This window comes from Siphateles boraxobius, unplaced genomic scaffold (assembly GCF_051911475.1).
Source record: "Siphateles boraxobius isolate OS27281-9 unplaced genomic scaffold, OSU_SipBor_1 13, whole genome shotgun sequence".
Taxonomy (NCBI): domain Eukaryota; kingdom Metazoa; phylum Chordata; class Actinopteri; order Cypriniformes; family Leuciscidae; genus Siphateles; species Siphateles boraxobius.
In genome coordinates, this window is record NW_027508733.1 from 9073172 (window position 1) to 9096475 (window position 23304).

General features: G+C 39.5%; 2 protein-coding genes across 2 annotated transcripts; one reads left to right on the forward strand and one right to left on the reverse strand.

Moving 5' to 3' along the window:
- Positions 1-459: 459 nt before the first annotated feature.
- On the reverse strand, positions 460-6555 carry LOC143735271 (uncharacterized). The gene is made up of 5 exons (XM_077225390.1): positions 6124-6555; positions 4515-4844; positions 3619-3963; positions 3086-3273; positions 460-2663 (listed from the first exon to the last, which is right to left on the reverse strand). Exons 1-4 carry the CDS (start codon positions 6218-6220, stop codon positions 3134-3136), a joined length of 912 nt encoding a protein of 303 aa, XP_077081505.1. The 5' UTR covers positions 6221-6555; the 3' UTR covers positions 460-2663; positions 3086-3133.
- A 3573-nt stretch (positions 6556-10128) lies between these two features.
- On the forward strand, positions 10129-21640 carry LOC143735263 (CD48 antigen-like). The gene is made up of 7 exons (XM_077225381.1): positions 10129-10382; positions 11220-11537; positions 12688-12978; positions 13096-13209; positions 13336-13397; positions 13782-13822; positions 20857-21640. Coding segments are annotated over exons 1-7 (876 nt in total). The 5' UTR covers positions 10129-10333; the 3' UTR covers positions 20858-21640.
- The last annotated feature ends 1664 nt before the right edge of the window (positions 21641-23304 follow it).

The window sequence follows — 23304 nt, forward strand, 5'->3', positions numbered from 1 at the left end:
ATGCAGTCTTACACTACCATCCAAATCGGCAACAATAATGTCAGTTTCATACAATCCCGACTTGCTGGTAGGTCAGTCCCGACTCCCTCCGCGAACATGAGATTTACAACGAAGACCAGGAATCCAGGAATTCCAATCCGGAAAGCATCGATTTCAATGCAATTTCAATGCACATCAAATTTCACATCTCCTCTTTCGCTACATCATCTCTGGACACATATATGTTTAATTCTAATCATTTTTTTTGCCAATTAGATAAAATAAATACTCTAATTTCTTTGGAGAGATCTAAATCATGTCTGCTCTGTCAGTTAAAGAGCTCCAACCGTGCGAAATCCGGAAAACAAAAAGTGAATTAGGGCCTAAATATAAAATATGATAAAGATACTTCTTATTTAATCGTATTTGGTGATAATTGAATTTAACAGATAACACCTTCAATAAAAACATTTGCAATTGTTTTGTAAAAAGTGTTTTTTTATGCATGTTTGGACTGAGTTTTCTCTGCATTTACACTGTTCTGACCAGCAGAGGTCACCAGCATGCGGCGATTCAAAATAGTGAATCATTTTGCAAAGCAAAACGAAAAGTTTCGTTTCTCCCATCATAAAGCAACAGATGGCAAACTGTCTGGGGCAGGAAATAATGAGTCCACGGGGAGAAGAGAAAGCTCCTAGTCTCTGCTTGCTGTGCTTATTTGGCTGCTTGTATTGCTGGGCTTCTTCCTGCTGAAGCAAATGGATGGAGTAGTTGATAGCTGTTCAAAAAATAAACTTTTTTTGTAGGAAGTCTTTTTTGTAGAAAAAGTCTACCAGAGCAGCAGCACAGAGGAAAATCGAATAGAGAGTGAGAGAACAGACAGTAAAAATAACTCTCGAGCTGCCCATCGATCATGACATTACTATGTAATGTAGTAGCATCAGTGTTGAAAACATTTATAACGCAATGATTCAATATTATCTTATATTATATCTATCAATATTATCAACAAAAATATTTTAGAGACACACAGATTCCAGCCATTATGAATGAATCATATGTTTTAAATAATATTTATCACATAAACATACAAAGATTGTTCAAGTTAATTTCCTTGTTTCAGAAAAGAAAAACATAATCTATTGAGGCTTTAGATAATTTACATTGAGCACCAGACAAAAAGACAAATCCAAAATTAAGAACAAGTGGACAAGAATGCTGCTAGAAAAAGAAAAAAGGCTAGACTGAGCAGAGTATTTAAGTAAAGGCAACAACAGTGATAATAGTCTACAAGACAAACACAAAATAGAATATTTTAAAAAAACAATCACACTTGTCAATCTTAACACAATTGAACTGAAAGAGACACGAGATGGAAAAAGGCAAAATGAAAAAGACAAACTAATCAGCACCTCATACAATTTCACAACTTCAAGTATAGGAAAACTTACCGTTCCATATTTCAACAAATTTCTTACAAATGAAGACTTAATATAATTGAATTACATTCTTTTATCAAGTATAGACCTACACACATTTGTGTGTTACTATTCCTGTAACACTTCTGACAAACGTCACATCAAGTAGGCCTATGTTTCAGGTTTAATGCCAGTATCATATTTGATACAGACAACTTTTAACAGTCATCAAATATGTGTTCAATTACAAGCATTTATCAGAATAAATACATTTAGCATAGTGTTTTACCAACTTTTAAATATATCAATGAATTTTAAAGCTTATTATGGCTGGCTTTGGTTTCAGTCGCTGCTGGAGAGTGTTTTCTGACGAAGGTAGATAAGTAAGGATTAATGTTAGTGTTTAAACCATAAATATTAGCAACATGATTGTGCCAGTCTTTTCCAGGAACAGCAACAATACCAGTAAAACCACCTACAGTATCAGTAGTGGAGAGTGTCCTTGTGTTGAGGGGGAAACACAAGTGCAGGGTCATAGTGCAGGGTACTAATAACCGAGTGAAAGAAGCGAAGCAAAGAATGCTAGTTTTTGAAAATGCTGCTACTGGGACTGAGCGACGAGCTATACAAATTGAAAAGACGATCACTTCCCTAACCGAGTGATTAGATGATCAGGAAAAGGCCTTCCGGAGAAGACAGAGGGTCTGGCTGTGGTTAACTTTATGGAATAATGGATTCCTGAAATACTCCATCTCGCAACCCGGTCACACTAAATGCCTATCTATAGCACGTAGCATATTGTATTTCTCCTGCAATTAATATGCGAAAATGAGCTAAGTAGTGTTTAGGTTTAGTAGTGTTGTGGGGTAAATATCTATTCTACGTAGTGGTGAGGGGTGCATGTGTATTACACGTAATAATGTTCTTATCATATGCACGCGAAAACTGCGTATCACACGTAAAAACAAATTTTCGCATATAAATTAGAAGAGAAACAATGCGTGCTATAGAGAAGCATTTTCATGAGATCCGGCTGGGAGACGAAGCACGGGCGAGTGAAGCTGGAACGAGCACACATGATCAGCGCCATAGGCCGAGAGGCATAAATTAGGAACTTTACTCATTTCCTAATTCTCTACAGTGTCCCTTTCAATAAAGTATTAAAAGGATAAATTATGTTTGATTGGCAGCCTCAGCCTGAATCTGAATGTGTCCGAAGGGCATGATACTAATGGGATCATATGGTAGGCTCTTGTCATCATCCGCCTGTAAGAAAACAGATTCACAGAATGTTAAAGTGATGAGAAGGATTGATGTTTCAGATACACAACACACACAAACATACTACAGACTGCATTTTGTTTTTTCCTGTTGTTTGTACAGAGGTTTAAATTTCCTAAATATAATTGTGTCAAAACATTGTCATACGATGCATCTTTTGTACTACAGTAATATAGACCTGAAGTATTATTTAGAATTCCACATCTAAAATGCTTAAACTGTTGCATTGGTGCTTTATAATAAGAAACTTGCTCTCTGAAAAAGTGCACTTTGTTTATAGTTTTTGATTGTTTTGTTGTTTCACTGGTGAATATTTGCTTCTGTAGCTACTGTTAAAAAGGATAGATTTTCCCAGAGTACATGTATGCTACACACATAATTATGATAATATAAAAATATATTCATACCACTGTTCTTTCAAGGGCATTATTGCACAATAAATCTCATATATTTTGTTAAGTCGGCTGATTCTGTGGTACTGCTGTATGGCTTTGTCTGCGACAGCAGTAAATCACACCAGCAGCAGAAGAAACCAGCAGAACAGCAACAACTATTCCTGATACAGCTCCTGAAGACAGACCTGAATCTGGAACACCTACAGACAGACATTGTTACTAGAGAGTGAATGATAATGCTGTACATCCAGTATTTAACAAACACTTTATGATAATGATTTAACTGATAAATAGCTTAATCTGATGTCATAAGCAACAGCAGTTAAAACTGCATTAGCACTGATAAAGCAACAGTTAACACTGCTCACAGGGAAACTGCATTTTTTCATGTTAATAGCAAGTCTCATTGAGTCAAAAGTCTTTTTTTTTAAATAACAGTCCATTACCCAACAGCTATTGGGTTCATTTAAAAATACTGTTTTTTTAAAACTACTGTTAAAACTCCTCTAAGGAAAATGCATCGAAAGATTGAATTATACACTCACCAATGACAGTAAGATGGAATCTCTTCACTCTAGTGATGCTGAAGCTGCTGTTGTTGATGATGATGATCTGTAGTTTATATTCTCTGGAGTCTGTGTTTCTGGTGTGTGTGATGGTCAGAGATCCAGTCTGATGATCCAGCTTCAGTCTGTCTCTGAATCTCTCTTTACACTGAACATCTGTACAGATCTTACTCTGATCTCCGGTGATTTCAGCAATACGAGTACCATTAAAATACCACGTCATCAAATCATGTGGGTTTTTTATTACACCAGGATCAAAAGTAACAGATTCTCCCTCCTTCACTGACTTTCTCTTCACTTCATCTCGTTCAGCAGCAGAAACACCTGAAACACAAACCAACAGCTGCTAGAGGATCTTTTGCTGGAGAAATAAACAACAACACCAAACCCACCACAACATGAAAGAACTGTGATCATGAATGTGATTGCACAAGCTCTTTCCTGACTTTCACTCTGAAAATAAAGTTTGGTGCTTTTTAAACTAATTTTACATCCTTATTTGATATAAAATTTATTTTTAAACAGATAATAACTGAAGTTGGTCAGATATATAATAAAATCCATTTGAACTCAACTGAAGCTTCCTGTGTAACCTAATATTTATCATCATAGGTCTTTATAATTATCGTTCTTGTGAGAATGGGCCTTTAGTTATATATCATACTTAGCTATTTAATGATGTAAAGTGAGATAATTCTATAAACTGCACTTGTGCTTCAAGTTTGTAAGATTATCTGCAAGATTATCTGTATACTGTATGTGAATTAATAAAGAAAATAACTCAGAATATCACAGAAAAAAAAATCAATAAACACATTGAAAATGTGTTTTAAACATAATATAAACTGCATTTAAACACTCATTAAATGACTCACCAGTGACAGAAACACTGAAGGTCTTGTCACTGCTGCTTTTGCTGCTGATGATCTTCAGTTCATAAAGTCCAGAGTCTGTGATGTTTGTGATGATCAGAGATCCAGTCTGATGATCCAGCTTCAGTCTGTCTCTGAATCTCTCAGTGCCTTCATTACACTGAACATCTGTACAGATATCACTGAGATCTCCACTGATTTGAGCTATACGAGTGTCATTAAAATACCATTTAACAACTTCTTGTTGGTTTGTTAGAACACCAGTGTTTAGAGTGACTGAATCTCCCTCCATCACTGACATGGACACTTCATCTGTATCAGCGCCAGACGCACCTGAAAAGAAACACAAGCCATACAAAAATATACAATAGTGCTGTGAATTTTCTACATATGAAGATTTTGATTAAAGAAATATGTCTGTGGATAAATTCAGTCAGAGCCACAGTCCTGCAGAGTTACACTCCAACCCTGATGAATCTCACCTGGTGTATCTTTCTAACCCTTAAGTTGATTAGTTTTTTTCAGGTTTGATTTATATGGATTGGAAACCCTAGGGTTATGAAAACTTGGTGGGGCAACATTATTTCGTTGTGTTGGTTGGTGACATTTGATTCAATTTATGATTCATACGGTAGGTTTTTTGCCAAAAAATATACATTTTATTTCGCTTATTTAGAATGATTCACGTTTATTTCTAATGAAATTGTATTAAATACCTTGTTTTGCAAGAAAAATAATCTGATTGTATATTGCACCCAAAGTAATTTGAGAGTAACTACAGATCAAGTCACATGATGTTTGTTTACATGTCCACAAGACATAATAACAGCTGAATTTACACAAAAGATCCAGTTCAAAAGTTTACATATACTTGATTCCTAATTTTTAACAGTGTGCGTAGCTGTCTGGATGATCAAATGCTGCAAACAGTCACAGATGCTCAAGGCAAAAAACACTTTAAGAGCCAGTGGGTGTAAACCTTTGAACATGAGGATTGGAAATTATTCTTATCGAATTTTATTACTGCCCTACAGAAGTTACATAAAATACTATTTTTCCAAAAGACAAAATAAGAATAATTTGACCGCCAATCTTCCTGTGCAAAAGTTTACACCCCCTGAATTTTAATGAATTGTGTTTCCTTCTGGAGCATCAGTGTATATGTCTTCACCATTTGTAATAGTCGTGTCTCAGGTGTCATCCGTGTGAAAATATATATCTCAAAAGTAATTCAGTCACTGCTGGAAAGGGTTAAATTATGCAGAAGACGCTGGAAAACCAAAGAATATTCGGGAGCTGGAGAATTGTTCAGAAGAACTGTGGGCAGAACAGGACTGACAGAACAAACATGGAATTTATCATAAAACAAAATCATAAAAACAGTCATGGATCATCTAGGTAATGACACATACCGAGAATCAATTAAGTGTATGTAAACTTTTGAATTATATGTACATAATAAAACATTTGTTGCGTTGCTAAGTAAAAATCATAATCTACCATCTCTTATTTATTTTTTTAATTATTGATATTTTGCAGATTCTGCAAGGTGTATCAGCGTCTACATTCACACAAACACCGGAAGAAAGATTGTAACAAGTAAATGTCTTACCATTGTTGAGTAAAAACAAGATCACTGCGAGCAAATTAAAGAGAAACATAATTTTGACAACTTTCCCCTTAGAAAATGATTGCAGATTCTTATTCATAAAAGCGTTTTGTTCTTCTGCTTCACTGGAAACACAGTTCTTTCATTAATTCAACACAATGAGAGCGATGACGTGAACGATCCAGGCGTTATGCAAAGGGCTTATCGCTGTGTTCCTTGTGTAAAAAAAAAAAAAAAAGTCATCGCATTAGTGTTTTCTAAAGCTTATCCCTCAGGAAGTCAGAACTCAGGTGAAGAAAAAAGAAGAAAAAAAGCAATACACAAATGAGGCAAACAACATTGAAAGCATAAATAACTAATGAACACACAAAACTACTGCTGTTAGAGTGGCCTCAATGACAAAGTCGATTCATCACATGCAACCCACACCTGCTTGAGTACACACAAAACACATAGAGAGAGAGAGAGAGAGAGAGAGAGAGAGAGAGAGAGAGAGAGAGAGAGAGAGAGAGAGAGAGAGAGAGAGAGAGAACACCTGTCAACGGAAAATGCAAATGGCTAGGCGGGATTGTGCAGTAGTATAGCAACACAGAAGCAGAAGCAATATTCAATGTTATATTCCCGACCCTTTAGATACTTTTGCACTGAACTGAGATCTAAAAAAATCTATTATGATAAACAGGCTGCACGAATGAAAGAAGCATACAGAATTGCAAGTGAAAACAGCAAATCTAGTGAAAAGCAGGGAAAAATATTCTGATCATCAGTCAATAGTAATTGTTGTCCAAATAGTCGGACCAGAAAAAACTTCAGGATAGTAAATCATAATAAAGATTAAACATTACTAGTATCAGCAGTACAGGCTTAATTCAGTATACCTTTTACCTTCCTGTTTCTTAAAGGGGAAGCTTTTTTTTATGTTAACATGCGTTCTCTTACTCTGGTTTATCTTCCTGAAAAGTGTAAACATTGAGCCTCCCCGGCACCATAAAAACACATGATTTTGTGGTGTGTACTTTAATAGGTGGAGCCAGATGGTGTCAGCCATTGTGGTTACAGACGTGCAAGACAAAATTCACTGCATTTAAACCTTGAAAGATTAAACAGGTCATGAACATGTTAAAGCGAATGCAGCATTATGATGAAATGTGCAATAATGGACGCTTCAGTATCATACAGCATAAGTTTCAGAATCATACAGCATCATCATATAGATCATCATATAGTTCAGAAAGACAAATGAACCAGTTCATTGTGTTTACTTTGACGTGTCCAGTTACAGACTCAAACAGATGTGGTGCCTCCTTTTATCTGTTTAGACACGCCTTTCTCAAGCACCTGTAAAAGCGATGTTTGAGTTGAAGGAGGTGCAGTGTGTGTTAAGTCAACTAAACTGAGTCAGTCCAGAAAAAGATGGTACTTTCCACAGAAATCTGATACACCTTGTAAATGAATCCTGTTGACCTACTATGTCTGTTCCATCACTGGTATCTGAGATGCGAACTACACTAGGAAAGAGGAAGAACAGACAGACAGGATCTAAAACAGAGAGCGGTTGTCACGACACGCACACAAAGGGGTGAGATCCAATTGCAGTTTTAATGTGTAATCTGTAATCATAGTCAAGCAGGCAAAGGGTCAAAATCCGTACGAACACAGTCCAAAAACAAGAAACAAACAAGACAAGAACTTCGAGGTGTGAACTGACATCAAACAAGGACTCAACGACAATCACAGAAACAGACAGGGTATAAATAGACAGGTACAAACAATGTAAGTGGGAACAGCTGTGTGCAATGATCAGTGATGAGTTCAGACAAAGGATTATGGGAAATGCAGTTCATGATGAGGTGGTGACAGTAAGGGGAAGAGACCTCTAGTGGATACCCAGGGAACACAAACTAGACACCGTGACATTGGTACTTCAGTGAACAGTGGCACAACTGATTTAGAGGAAGAAATGTGTAAGTTGTAGGGGTGTGTAAGTTGTGTGACGAGATCTCGCCAGACTAAAATGTGACAAGATTTCTCGTCGAGTGAAATGCTGTCTCGTGATATCGCCATGACGGAGCATGAGGGTGAAATAAGCATCGAATATTCCACCGCTACATTCACATTACATTACAGTGTCCACCGCATCTCCGCATCCACTGTCGTATTAATGTTTTTATAAAAATAAAAACCATTGTAAAGTATTGTAAACGTCTGCTCTGCTCATCCAGCACGAGTTGCAGTCGCACAGGATAGAGGAGGATTCGCAACAGAGTCTAAGCGTCTGATAAATATCTTATCTTGTAGAATGTGTGCTCAGCTCCCTGTATACACGGAGTACGTATACATAAAGTGAAAAGTGAAAGTAAAATCCCTGATGCGCGCAAATTAGACTTAGGCAAATAGGAGTACTTTGATTATGGTTGCACTTGCTGTTCTTAATAAGACTAAGAAAAAACTGTTATTTATTTTTGTTATTTATACTGTTTTCATTTAAATGTTCAATTTGTGTAAAGGTGTTAAATTAGGTCGCACTCAGCCTCAATCAGAAATTCTGGAAGCTCATAATTAATGTACAATAAGGTCTTATAAGACATAAGATCATACAAGAGAGAAGACAGTCAGTTGAGTTTGTGGCAAAACCTTTGAAAGTGCTTGTATAGTGTTGTCTTTCAATACATCTGATAATTCATACTCAAAGTAGAACTCTTGAGTAGAGTCTCGTGAGATAAGTGTCTCGTCACACCACTAGTAAGTTGTGAAAGAGTTTGGACCAAGGATTTGTGTACATATGCCATTTATTTAGTCATTCTAGTCAAACATAAAGTTTAGTCAAAGTATTTGTTTATTTTTCAACTTATTTATGAATACTGTTATTAAAAGGCCGAAACACAACAAGAACTAGCGGTGATGAAAGCTGACTGTGTAGTCGCCTCTCGTTGGCTGCGTCTCGGACAGAAAGCTGCGCTGGAACACACCAAAAGGACTAAAGGCCCTGATATACCTCAAGCGAAGTTATTTTTCGTTCTTAAATTTTAGGGGTAACTAGGGCTTTGCAATTCACCACTTTTGTGAAGTCATGTCACTTTTTTAAAAATTATATAGCAATTAAAATCAAACAGCTTTACCGTATTAAAACATTAAAAAGTGTCCGTGTCTCGTTTGATAAGAAGCACAACTTCATTTTCTACTCCAAAATTATGTTTTCACTCACGGACGTCTGACCTCCACGGCCTCCAACAGAGGAAATTAACCGGAAAAGATTTCAACGTGAAAGAGGACGGAGCCTCAGCGCACACCTAGCCTACGTATTGCATAATCGCCACAGATCAGGTCTTTTCCAGAAAGTTCGCTCTGGCAAGCTGTTTCAAACTCCCAAAACGACCTCCGAATGAAGTTAATTTTGGCCTGATTTTATTCAAAATGACATCACGTCAGTTTGTTCTCCGATTTCATTTGAAGTATATCGGGGCCTTAAAGGGGAGTGTCAACCAGCACGAGCGTTCGGCGCCTGCATGCAAGTAAATATCTGTCTATATCAGCAGGTATCCATAGTCTATATTCATCACTCAGAAAGGGAAACTGAAACTAGGACTGCAAATATACAAACCTTAAACAAAGCAGGGCTTGCTTATCGTTTTGAATATCAATCATGCAGATTTTTTAGCCGACTGTGCTACTAGTCCAATCACAATCAGATTATTAGGGTCCATGTAAATACAGGTTCTGTCTCTCTCTCTGTCATTCAGTGCTTACAGCTCATTTAGTGTTTTGTTTAGGTGTCAAATTTGTGTATGTTAGCAAATATGCATGATTATTAAGAGTCTAGTTTAACCGCTGACTCCGATTTGACTGTTTTTGATGGATTCAGCACTTTGGATTTTAACTTGGTCAACCATGATGAACCAAGGTTTATAATGAAACTTGATTTGATGTGATTTTTTAAATTTGACTAAAAAGCTGTTTTGTGAAGGCATCAACTGAGATTCGTTGTGCATGCATTAACCGTGAGATTCATTAAGCAGGACAGGAAGAAGCTCTTTCACCTAGAAAATAAACACACGTGCACTATACCCACTCTTCGTCTCGGAAGAAAACCAACCACAGCAGGTTTCAGTTTGACTGAACATTTAGAGTCTGCTAGTCACAATGTGAGACGGCAGACATTAACTAGACTTTTTTTTTTTTTTTAATCAGACTTTTCAGTGAAAGATTGAAGAAAATGATTAACGTGTTTGCTTTGTTCTGTTTGTGTTGGTGGCGTCTGACTGGTAAGTTATCTTTTTTTTTTTTTGGGCTTAACAGTAACATTCTTCACAGATGTTAAAAGTCATGCAAATAAAGTAAATTTCTATGATGAATGTAGATTCATCCAGTGGAGACTCTTCTCCATTGTGCCACTTTCAAATCTGAGGCCCAGCTTGCATGACTTGGGATGGGGCCTGGGACCATTTTAAAATTCCCCGATATATGCAGGTTTTCCTGACAGTGTATGAATGTATCAATGGTGCTCTGACTAGAAAAGCTAAATTTTGAGTTGTCAATTGTTCATGTGAGAGTCAGTGGCCGTCCTCAGAAGCGATTGGATATGAGGTGATCGGAAACCTGTTTAAAAACTGTTTAAATGAGAGTTATGAATGTAAGGCGGAAGCAATCCGTAAAGATTGAAAAAAAGTGCTGAGCATGAGAGGGAGAGTGAGGGCACACACGACAAGGAAGGCTAAACAAATGCATAAATAAATATTTTTAAGAGATATTTTTCAAATATTGTATGATGTACCAAAAAATATGTTTGGGGCTGGGTTGGGGTGAGGGGACATTGCCATTTTTGTGGGTTTAAATTATCTTAATTAGCCCTGAACAACTACAAAAGCAATATACATTCATTAGTCAGAAAAAAAAAATCTACTGATCTAAATATTTAAGAATGGCAAGGTGTTAAAATATGCAGGTGTAATTTTAATTAATATCATGTTCATAGAGCTCGCCTTTCATTTGTTTTTGCCTTTCTGCGGTTGCTCTGAGTGTTTTTCATTTCACAATTTCACAAAACTTCAGCTGATTTCAGGCTTTTTAAACCATCGTGTGTAAATCTGTTTGTTCATCAGGTGTGTTTAGTGAATCAGTGTCAGTGATGGAGGGAGATTCTGTTACTCTAAACACTGATGTTACTGAAATACATGAAGATGATGATATACTGTGGAAATATGGAGCTGAAAAGTCTCTCATAGCTAAAATGAATAAAAAGAAGCAAAACTTCTCCACATTTAATGTTCCTGATGGGAGATTCAGAGACAGACTGAAGCTGGACGATCAAACTGGATCTCTGACCATCACAAACACCAGAACTGATCATACTGGAGTTTATCAACTAGAGATAAGTGGAGCGAAAAAATCATCAAAAACATTAAATGTTTCTGTCTATGGTGAGTTGAGGTAATTTGTCGAAAGGTTCACATATTCATGTTTTATTGAAAAAATATTCAGTAGGAATTAAATTCAATCAACAGCATTTGTGACACTGATTATATGTATAAAATCTAAAAAAAAAAAAAAAAAAAAAAAAAAAAGCAAAACTCAAGGTTATGTCAATGGGATTTCTAGAGGACTTAAGAAAAGAAATGTGAAGCTTCCAATTTTATCAAGGCCCTTCCATTAATTCTTCTGTTAAACATTGTTCATCAGGTCTCTTACGAGACTGCTGAGAGCGACGAGCCGGTCCCCAATCTTAGTGAGGGGGAGCGCGACTCGCCACACTCTGCTTCTGCGCCTCACGTCTCTGAGCAGGACAGGGTTTAGGCCGGGTGGTCGACAGCTCCTTCCCTTGAGTGCGGCGAGGAAGGAACTGGACCAACGTCTCTCTTTACCTCCCATAATCTGATGGCAACTGTGTTAACAGAGCCGCCAAACAGCCCGGTAGGTGAAAGAGGGGCATCGAGCAGAAACGTCCTGTCTCAGTCTTTGATGCCGTTAGGTTCAACCACAGATGTCTCTCTGTGGCGACCAGACCACCACTGAATGCTCGCTTTAGTTGCATGGAGAGACAAATCTGTGGCTCCGCTCAACAAAGCTCAGAGAACGACTCTTCGTCAATCAAACCTTCCGCTCTCAGCCTGGTACAACTGTTAGACCACTATATCTTGCAGCCTGAGCTGCTCCCTGAAAGTCTTTCCCCAGTGGGGAGGTTGTTCTGAACGGCTTAAGCGTTGAGAGTTGGTTTCTTTACTAATACTGCAGACTCTTCCACCTGAGGCATTATCGTATAACCGCATGCCAGTTTCATTGGTGTGTTTGCACACGCTCTTCATCGCCGGTCACACACAAAGTGTTCCCATAGCGCTACAATACGCACATCATAGAGAGAAGCTTTTGAAATGGAACCACGTTGTTTTGATGCACTGCTCGTTTTAAACTTTAGAAATGGTAAAAGGGTGCAAATATGTCCCACGGTCCGGATGGAACTAATGACGATCCACCATTTGAAAACCACTGCCCTAAACACTCACTCAAAACATTGAACTGGAAAATGTTGTGTAAATTTATCAATACTCCTCTTTATTCTCTCATGTTTTCTAGCTCGTCTGCCTGTTCCTGTCATCATCAGTAACTCTTCACAATGTTCTTCTTCATCATCAAATTGTTCACTGGTGTGTTCATCAGTGTTGAATGTGTGTGATGCGACTCTCTCCTGGTACGCAGGAATCAGTGTATTGTCCAGCATCAGTGTGTGTGATCTCAGCATCAGTCTCTCTCTACCTCTGGAGGTGGAATATCAGGATAAAAACACCTACAGCTGTGTGCTGAACAATCCCATCAGCAACCAGACCACACATCTGGACATCAACACACTCTGTCACACATGTGCAGGTATCACAGCACTGATGATATATGTGTGTATTTACTGACCTGATCTCTGTCTTCTGTTGTAGATCAGACTGATGTATTACTCACATTAATGACAATCTTTCTTTTCCTGTCCTTCAGTTCCTCCAGTCTCAGTGTCTCTAATAGAGTTGATCTCTGTTGCTGTTGGATCTCTGTTGATTGTAGTTGCAGTCATTGGGATCTTCTGCCTCTGCAGGAAACGTAAAAAATCAGGTCAGGAGATCAAACAATTAATGCATATGTTAAAATATGTATCTTTTATAAGGCATCAATTTCAATATTAAATTTGAAGACTTTGTTGTTTTTTAACATGTATGCATTATGTTATTGTTAATGCAGTTCAGACCCAGGAGAAAGACATGAATAATTCTGCATTGTGTAAACCAACAAGAAAAAAAAAGGTAAGATCATTCTGTGTTGCAAGAAGTTGTTGATGTCAATTAATCTGTTCGAATTTTTGTGTTCCATATGCATCACGGTCAGTGAACAGATGTGGATGGTCAACCTTGTTACCTTCAGGAGGAAACGACTAGAAGCATGTTTTTATGTTTTATTTACACTATATTTTGCACTGCTTGCACTGTTTGCACTGCAGTGTTAATACTAACATACAGTATTTCCATTTTGCAGACCTATAATTATTTTTTTCTTTTTTATTAAACAGCACGCAACCAATCCGCGGCTATACCAAAAACTTTTTTACTTTGTACTTTTTTATTTATTTATTATTTTTTTTAAAGTATTTAAACTGTTGCTTTTGATTGACTGTATATTTTTCCTTGCAGAAATCAAAGGAGGTCGTGTATGAAAATTTCACCCCAAAATGGTGATCATTTATTCACTATATTTATTTGAAATCCAAAAGTTTTTATCAGCAACTTTTATAAAAAAAAAAAAAAAATGTTTTGTCAGCATTGCGATTCTCTTTGTACACAGTACAGTTATACACTTGCATAGACGTATTCACGATTAAACACAATTTAAAGGAGCATTTCACCCATTTCAACATTAATCTTTATTGAAATTGGGTCATATATGTAGTCGAAATCTAAAATAAATTTTGAATTCGGTGCCTTCTTGACCGAGAAAAGACAGAAAATAACTTTAGGGCGCATTTGTATGTAAGACAACAACTCCCACAATGCACCACATTGCACAGCTCCGCAAGCCACTCCGACTAATCCAGAACAGAGCAAACATCAAAGAAATCACTATTCCGTCTACAAGGCTAGCTGCCACCAGAGTTTGAAATTCATTTCACACAAAATGTCTAGTTAGTTGGCAAACTCATTAGTGAATTACTCCTCGTTTGTATTTCTTTCTAAATGGTGAATTATTGCATGATACCGGGATGTTCAGTCAGAACATATGCGGTGCGAAACTAGGATGGTTCACATCACAACACAAATGTCCGTGTCCTCGTCTGATTCAGAGATTTCGTCCAGGGGAAATTGCCAGCGTTGAAATTCTCTGCAGCAGACGGACTTTATCTCTGTGTCCGTAGCGCACAGTGAGAGCACAGGCACCAGCAGTCCGCCCAAGCTCGAGCCAGTCCGGGCTCCTCGTCCGCGACAGGCAGGTCTTCTGCCTCGGCTGCAGAAGCCCCAGCAGCCGCCTCCTGTTCCTCCATCACTGCACTTCACTATATTGCGGCTCATAAAGATAGCCACGAACATTGGATTCGAGCAGCAGATTTTCAAAATCCTCTTCTTCCATATCATGTTTAGTTTCTTCCGTCATTGTCGTAACTTTCTATCTCCACAGCGCTTATTAGCTTAGCTTCCAAACAAGATGGCGGATATTGATTTCTGTACCTGCAAGTGAAGTCCCACCCACTGATCTGTAATAGGTCTGTAACGTGAGTGGGTCCCACCCCCTGGATAAATGATGAGCTAGTGTTTGTAGTCTTAACCCTTATACAAAGAAATGGGACTTCCTGCTTTTGATGACGCAAAATGACGATTATTACGTCATAAAAAGTAGGAAATGGAACGCTTAAATCCTTATTTCTACCCTCTCAGGGGAAAATAAGGGAATAAACCATGACCATTCAAAAATATGACTGGGTTTCTAAAGATACAAAGCTTAATGCAAATGGGTGAAGTGTCCCTTTAAACAACATATTAAATGCAACTTCTTTAGATATGTTTAGGCCTATATTAAGTTGCTCAAGGAAGGGGCAAAATGTTTAAAGATGTACTTTTCTAAATTTCTAAACATTTTAAATTAAAACTTACAATTGACAAAACATTTTCTTTTGCACTTAAATCTTAATACAAGAAATCATGCGCATCATAAATACCTTGGTTACCCCGTGCTTGAAGTAGAAAAAAAAATACTGTGACAAATAGTAGTATAATTTAATTAAATGCATTTATGGTGATATTACGTACTTTTCATGTCAATCGTTTCACTTTAATTCAGCGCGTGCATAACAGCAAAAAATAATATACTCTGTGCGGAAACGCTAGAACAGTGTGAATGGCTTAAACCTGTTAAAGGGGTGGTATAATGCCCTTTTCTATGTTTTTTCTCTATGTCTATGTGAAGCTTTAGATCAAAATACCCCACAGATATTTTATATAGCATGTTAAAATTGTACATTTTTGAAGGTGACTAAAAACACAGTTTTTGTATCTGTCCCTTTAAATGCAAATGAGCTGCTTCTCCCGGCACAGAGGGTGGAGCCACAACAACTTGCACTCACATAGACATGCACTGAAAATTTCAAAAACTTTTAGAATTTTATATTCAAACCTGAGTCAGACAAAGAAGGAGAGACTCAAGAAGAAGACAACATTTCTGAATGGTTAATGCATTTATGTAGCTTGTGTAAACTCGCACTCGATTGGCCCAAGGTCCGGCATCAGACCAGCACGGAAGGTCTTTACGTGTTACTGTCTTTTCTCGCTGCAAAGTATTTTTGGTTAAATTCAATAAATTTTATCATATGTATTAACTTGTTATTTCATCTGACTCAATAAATGAAAAAGGTTCTCTTACGAGAGGTTCTCTCGTACTGCGTAATATCTTACGCTAGGGGAAAACCTCTTTTCCACGAGATATTGAAGCCAAAAATTATTCTTAATTTTGAATTAATGTAAAACGCGTTGCAGTAGCAATGCAGACATAGGCGAGACGGCTTTGCGTGCCTATTGGCTGCCCTGCGGCAACTGCAGCAGCCTATCGAGAGAGGCCCCAGGTGACGTCAGATCCAATGGGGGCGCTTCGCGCCCACTGCGTCACGTCCCGCCGAAACGGGCGTGGCCTGGGCCTATAAATATAGCTCGATGGCTGATACAATCTGGTTTTCATCTCTTCAATGAAGCTTACGCATCGTTGGATCCAGAGTGAGAAGCCGCGCCGTCGAGAAAAAGCCTTCAGCAGGACGAGCCATTGCATCTGAGGCCGCTGGCCTCGCCGCCTTCAGTCGGCGTACCTGCTCTGCTTTCCGGTGCCGTGCCGAGCCTCACTCAGCGAACGGGGACCGCCATGTAATCTGCGTTTCCTGCCTGGGTCACGATCATGCAGCTCTCGCGCTCACCGATGGCGGCTGCCATCATTGTGAGCTTCTGCCCATGCCGACTCTGAGGACTCGTCTGCCATCCTTCACCGAGCCTGCACTTCAACCAGCTGTAGTGCCGCGCCGCAAGAAGCGCGGCACACAGTGAGTTCCCGAGCCTTCTCCAGCCCGCAGAAGCTCGCCGGTTCGCCCGCCAGCTTCGCCAGCTTCTACTGAGTCGCTCACCGACGAACAACGGCCACCGTCTGCCCCCGGTTCCACAAATCGAGGTCGACGAGGCAGCTGTATCTGCGGAGGAGGCCAGCTGCTCTATCCTGGCATCGGACAGTGAGGAATGGGCGAGCTCTGTGGATCTCCCCGCCGCTGCCCGCGCATCGCCGGGAAAGCAGGCCAGCATCGAGACTGAACTCATGCGTGGCGAGCCTCGGCCTTGAGTGGGAGGCGCCCGCGCAGCCGGCACACAACAGACTGGACGGATGTTTCCTGAGAAAGGACAGGGCTCCACCACCGTCCAGGCCTGCGCCTTTTCTTCCTGAGCTTCACAAAGAAGTTGCAAAGTCCTGGAGCACCCCGCTCTCCGCCAGCATTCTCCGTAGTGGATGGTGCTAAAGACAGAGGATATCTCTCCCTTCCCCCTGTGGAAGCAGCGGTAGCAGCCCACCTTTGCCAGCCCTCAGCTGGACGCCGAGCAAAGACAGCGCTGCCTTCTAAAGCTTGCCGCGCCACCTCCGCTATGCACGGTCGCGCCTACGCTGCCGCCGGGCAAGCTGTATCGGCACTACACTCCATGGCCGTCTTGCAGATCTTCCAAGCCGAACTCCTCCTCAAAATGGACGAGGAAGGAAGCGATCAGCGTGCCGGATCTAAGAGGCGCTACGGACCTCGCCCTCCGCGCCGCGAAATCCGCTGTACAGGCCTTGGGACAGCTGATGGCTTCTTTCACCGTTGCTGAGTGACACTTGTGGTTGACGTTATCGGAGATGCCGGACTCGGTGCGCGCTGTGTTCCTCGACGCTCCCGTCTCCCCAACAGGCCTATTCGGACCTGCCGTCAAAGATATCGCGGACAGATTCGCTGAGGCCCAGAAGACGTCACAGGCTATGAAGCACTTCCTCCCGAAGCGCTCTAGCTCCGCAGCAGGCCACCCCAAACAGCCGTCTGCTCGAAGCTCACAGCCGCAGCCTCCGACCGCCGCCGCTTCACAACGCCGCCAGGCCCGGGACCAGAGACCACGCTCTCGCTCTTCTGGCCGCCGCCCCCCTTCGCGCGGGCCCCGGCCAAGGATTGAAGTCAAGCCTGAGGCCTCAAAGCCTTCCTAACAATGCTACGAAAACTATGGTGTTTAAGTCCCGCTGCGGCCGGACTCCCGCCGAATCTTCTCGCTCGTTCAGTTCCAGAAAATGTGACTGTTCCAGTGTATTTTGCAGCCGACAAGCCGGTAACACGACCCGCTTGCCTGCACACAAACGCCGTTTTCACGGCGACCCAGATAAATCTCAGAAAGAGTGTAATTTCTGGTATTCCGGCCACGGCCGATGGTGTTATAAGTGCACACGAATCAGTGTTCATTACTACACACAAGCACAGCCCACAACAGTACAGGGCTCGGACAAATCAAATTGACTTACGTCGATTGTGCATTAAACGTAGTGAATGTGCCCACAACCCAGTGCCCACAAACACTACAGTATTCATGGCACACGGTTTCTGTAAAAACGAAACCAACACACATTCAGTCAGCTCAGGCAGAAGGTGTTTTGAATGCAGTAAATGTGCCCGCTGTCACGCGCCCACATTCACTCACAGACATGCTAAAACCCACGGGTTTCACCCCGCTCATTTCCATGTCGCAAACTGCCATAGAGAAATCGAGCGCGGCCGGACCACCCGCTGTGTTCAGCGCGCTCCCCGCCTCAGATGCTGCAAGCACAGTGTTCACGTTACAACACACCCGGGCTCTGCGGCCGCCACTCAGTCGCGGCCAGAGCCCAGATCTCATTTTACCCCTAGCCATTCACGCGAATGCGTGGGCAAAACTTCCCGGGGTATCAGAATGGGTGCTGAACACTATAGAGAGAGGCTATTCGCTGCAGTTCGCTCAACGGCCGACGCTCGGTCTAAACTATGGTAAAAAGCGAAGTAGCTCATCTACTTCGAGCCGAAATAGCGAAACTTTTGAGCAAAGGGGCAATATAGCCTTTATCTCAAGCTCAGAGCGAAGGGGGTCTATATAGCAGATATTTTCTGGTACCGAAAAAAGACGGGGGTCTCAGACCCATTCTAGATCTGAGACAGCTGAATAGGAGTGGCACAGCGTTGCACAGCGTTTTGCATAGTGTTCCCCTAGCGTAAGATATTACGCATTACGAGAGAACCTCTCTTAAGAGAACGTACTCGGTTACTAACGTAAACCTCGGTTCTCTCTCGTAGAGGGAACGAGTACTGCATATATTTGCCGTGCCTGCAACACGCTGGTTCGCTTCAGTGATGAAAACCAGATTGTATCAGCCATCGAGCTATATTTATAGGCCCAGGCCACGCCCGTTTCGGCGGGACGTGACGCAGTGGGCGCAAAGCGCCCCCCATTGGATCTGGCGTCACCTGGGGCCTCTCTCGATAGGCTGCTGCAGTTGCCGCAGGGCAGCCAATAGGCACGCAAGCCGTCTCGCCTATGTGTGCATTTCTGCTGCAACGTGTTTTACATTAATTCAAAATTAAGGATCATTTTTGGCTTCAATATCTCGTGGAAAAGAGGTTTTCCCCTAGCGTAAGATATTACGCAGTACGAGAGAACCTCTTTTAGAGAGAACCGAGGTTACGTTAGTAACCGAGTACGTTTTAATGCTATCCGTGCATCATTAAATGTGAGCAAATGTTTTACTATTCATTTTAACTCTAATGTAAATAATGTCAAAGTCAGTTAGAATAATCAAATGTAACAATTCATTATGTCAGGTAAATGTATTATAACAATTTCATAATCAGTTCAATGATAATCAATACAAAACTTCAAATGCTCTTGAATAAAAAGGAAAAAGTTTAACTCGACATTTAAGAAATACATGAAGCTAAGAGTTTCGGCAACTCTCAGCCAAACAGGCTGATCTGAGGTACAGAAAATCTCTGGTTGCATTTCATTATATAGGCAGACCTCATTTCAAATGTAAACATGAGTTCACAGTGGAAATTCACCTTAAACACTGTTACTGGGGGCGACTTACTGGGGGCCTTACTGATAGACCATGCTATCAGAGGAAATTTGCATTGAGTTAACACCTTCTGACCATTTGTCTGTAAGTCACACCCTTCTGTGTGCAAGATATTTCTAAACTATTAAGAACTTTATTACCTTTTGGTTTACTTCTTTGGGAATGAGGCATTTGTACCAGTCGCACTGAGACATTTAAAATGATACTAAGCATGTATAAACTGCATGATAATTGTTCACATTAAAACCATAAGATTCTTGTGTGAGTTTGGGTGATCTCACCACGAGAGAGAGAGAGTGGGGGTCGAGGGAAAGAGATGTAGATTAGAATGATTCTCAGGTGAGACTTGTGTCTCGAATGTTGCACAAGAGTGAGTTCAAATGGTAATTTCCTTTGTTTTCTCAGAGATTAGCCCTCTCAAACAGTTCTTACAGTTTTTTCAGTCTTACACTTATGTGTATCTTCTAGTCATTGATTAGCATATTCTGTCATGATCTATAAATCACATTCCCGGGGGCAGGGTTTATGTCAATTTTAGGGTTAGTGATGTCACTAAGCCGGGAGGAATGTAGTGTAGTCCCATACCATCAGTTTGTTGTAGTCCTTAAAAATCAATTTGTTTTAAAAAAATAACTTCATTTGCTTTGAACTTTAAACTTCACAGATGTTGTTTATGCTCAAACAGCAACATTACACACTAACTAAAGTTAGAAAAGTGAAATCATAACCAACCCCTTTAACATGAGTAGCCTATGGAAAACAGAGACTATGAAACAGGCGTAACTGTCAGTCTCTAACATTCTGCCTTCCACCACCTTTTGTGTTTCCCTGAAGAAAGTTTATCTCCATCGCGAGTAATTGTAGACTTTTGTGTTTGTCGTGGTTGAGGAGACAGTGACCGTTGGCAATGCAACAAGAGATCAAACTTATGCAAATTATGGGCGATACCTAAATGTTAGGTCACCTAGGCTACAATCAATTAAAATTTCAAATCTTAAAAGCTATGCCCAAAGATATAATTTTACAGAAACTTTAATGGGGTCTTCTGAAGCTACATAAAATTTAATTATATATATTTTTAAGTATTTAAACTGTTGCACTTGATTGACTGTATATTTTTCCTTGCAGAAATCAAAGGACCATCAAAGGATGAAAATATCACCCCAAAACGGTGATAAAATACAACATCTCTGCCAGGATGTTTTTCTTCTGACTCGGTTTTGCTTGCGCTTTTTATTTCATCTGTTTATTTTTTTTCTTTTGCACCTTCACTCACCTAAAATCGTGTTGCTGTGTTTTAGTTTAATTTAGTGGTGCTCAAAAAGCACAGCATTCAGAAGCTTAAGTAAATTAACTAAAGCTTAACACACAGAAACTTTATTAAATTTTGATCTCACTTGGTCTGCTCCTGTTTAGATCAATATAAAATTGAATATGGAATACATAGTTTACAGTATCACAGATAGGCTAATCTCACACATGTTGTGGATATTTTGGCAAAATCGGCAAGAGCACATCATCGCTCTCTAGTGTCCAATTCATAAAATCACATCTCTCTAATAATAGTCCTGCTTTTACCAAACACAGTGTGCTATAAATAAATGTTTCTGTACTCACAGGGGAAGATAGGAAAATATAAACTACTAGCGATGATTGCTTTCGAAACACGATTCATAAAGCTTCGAAACCTTTGTGAATCATATGTTTCGAACATTCAGACTGCCAAAGTCATTTTTTTTTTTTTTGCTGCCAGTCACATGATTTCAGTCAACGGGATTCCGTTACGTCATAACTGTGCGGAAATTTCAATGGGTTGCCGCTAGGGGTTGTCTACATGATGTTTACCTGATCACGGATAGATTTGATACATTTCTAGACATTCAATTACACATAATAAAAAGAAAGAGCTGTAGTTAAAAGTCTCATTGGTCTGATTAACCAATCTCTACATAAAACAAACACAACAAGTAGCCTACTACAATTTAATAAAACAACACATAGGCCTATTATAAAGACACTTTTTATTTAATGCTACTATACATGATTTGTTAATTGCCTTTAATAGATTACACCTTAAATAAAACGTTTACAATGGGTTTGTAAAAGGTGTTTTTATGCATGGTTGGACTGAATTTTTGCTGCATTTACACAGTTCTGACCAGCAGGGGTCACCAGCGTGTGGAAATTCGAACGATTCCAAACAGTGAATCATTATTTCGAAGCAATGGTTCAATTGATTCAAAGTTTCAAAAAGCGTCGTTTCTCCGAAGTTCAAAAACTATAATAAACTAAATAAGACAAATAATAATAATAATAATAATAATAATAATAATAACAAACTCAATTAAACACAGATTTGGTTTATTAGAATAAAAATAGCCTACCTATTTTCACAGAGTTGCTGCATTGATAGTAAATCACCCCAGAAGAACGGCAACACATTCCTGCTAGGACCAGAAGACAGACCTGAAGCTGTAATGATAAATAGATACAATTATTACAGATTGACTGTCTTTGACCCATATTTACTGTCATCACTTTCATTCTCGATATTGAGTGGCGCCTTCTGGTGGGTTTTTAATAACAGCAGCTACAACAGCATTACAGCACAATGCAACAGGTTATTTTAAGACTAAGAGTCGTGTGACATAATGTGAAAATTGTGTAATTTGATGTGAAGGTGATAGAGATGATCTCAGTTATGTTTTAATACTGAGTCAGAGCTCACGTTTCATTTATTGGATCGATTTAACTAAATATTCAACTGCATTTTAACATCCTCAAAGGAAAATGCTTTGAATTACTAAATTATACCCATTAATGACAGAAACACTGAAGCACTTATAAAAATAAAAAAACAACAACTGTGAAATAGTTTTTTTTTTTCTACATAAAGATTGTCAGTAGGGAAATATGTCTGGAATCATAATGTAACATACAAACAAATAAAAAGAACATTATGATTCACACATTCACTCGTCAGACAAACTTAAATTAATCTAATGGATGATCTTGTGCAATTTAACGAACGTCATATAAACCACATCCTGATTCACACCCCCATACACTCAGATCGTATTCACTGCATATTTTCAATAAACCACAATAACAACAATTTCTCGGGCTTCAGCTGTTTTTTGCGTGTTCTTGCGTTCAGGACTATTATTTTGAAGTTTCTCAAGGACTTTTAGTTTGAAATCTCTCTCTCTTCCTGTTAATCTGTTCCTTTATTACCTTTTTCACTCACTGGTGTCTTGGTTACTCTGTGTGTAAATATAGTCCTGTAGTTTATTTGAGCACCTGTGTCACAGGGTGTTTATTTTATTTTATTTACCCAATTTGACAAATGCCACTTGAACTAAATGCTTCAACTCTCTCCTTCCAACCAAGCTCTGATTGTTGTTTTTCCACAGGTGGACATTTTAAAGAAAGGACATTTAAACTGCTCAAAAGTTTTACAGTCTAAACTTTTGAGCAGTTAAATATGATAATTGTGTTACTGTTTCTCTCCATGTGTCAAACAGTTGCACATCTTCCTGTTTGTTTTTTTCTCCAGTAGATTAAAGTGTCTAAATC

Bases quoted from the DNA above. Each gene is read 5' to 3' on its own strand.
- LOC143735271 (XM_077225390.1), bottom strand. From the start codon at position 6,220: ATGAATAAGAATCTGCAATCATTTTCTAAGGGGAAAGTTGTCAAAATT. The intron at 3,964-4,514 runs GTGAGTCATTTA...TTTGTGTTTCAG, and splicing joins CTTCAGTGTTTCTGTCACTG to GTGTTTCTGCTGCTGAACGA. The intron at 3,274-3,618 runs GTGAGTGTATAA...GTCTGTCTGTAG, and splicing joins ATTCCATCTTACTGTCATTG to GTGTTCCAGATTCAGGTCTG.
- LOC143735263 (XM_077225381.1), top strand. From the start codon at position 10,334: ATGATTAACGTGTTTGCTTTGTTCTGTTTGTGTTGGTGGCGTCTGACT. The intron at 10,383-11,219 runs GTAAGTTATCTT...TTTGTTCATCAG, and splicing joins GTGTTGGTGGCGTCTGACTG to GTGTGTTTAGTGAATCAGTG. The intron at 12,979-13,095 runs GTATCACAGCAC...CCTGTCCTTCAG, and splicing joins ACTCTGTCACACATGTGCAG to TTCCTCCAGTCTCAGTGTCT.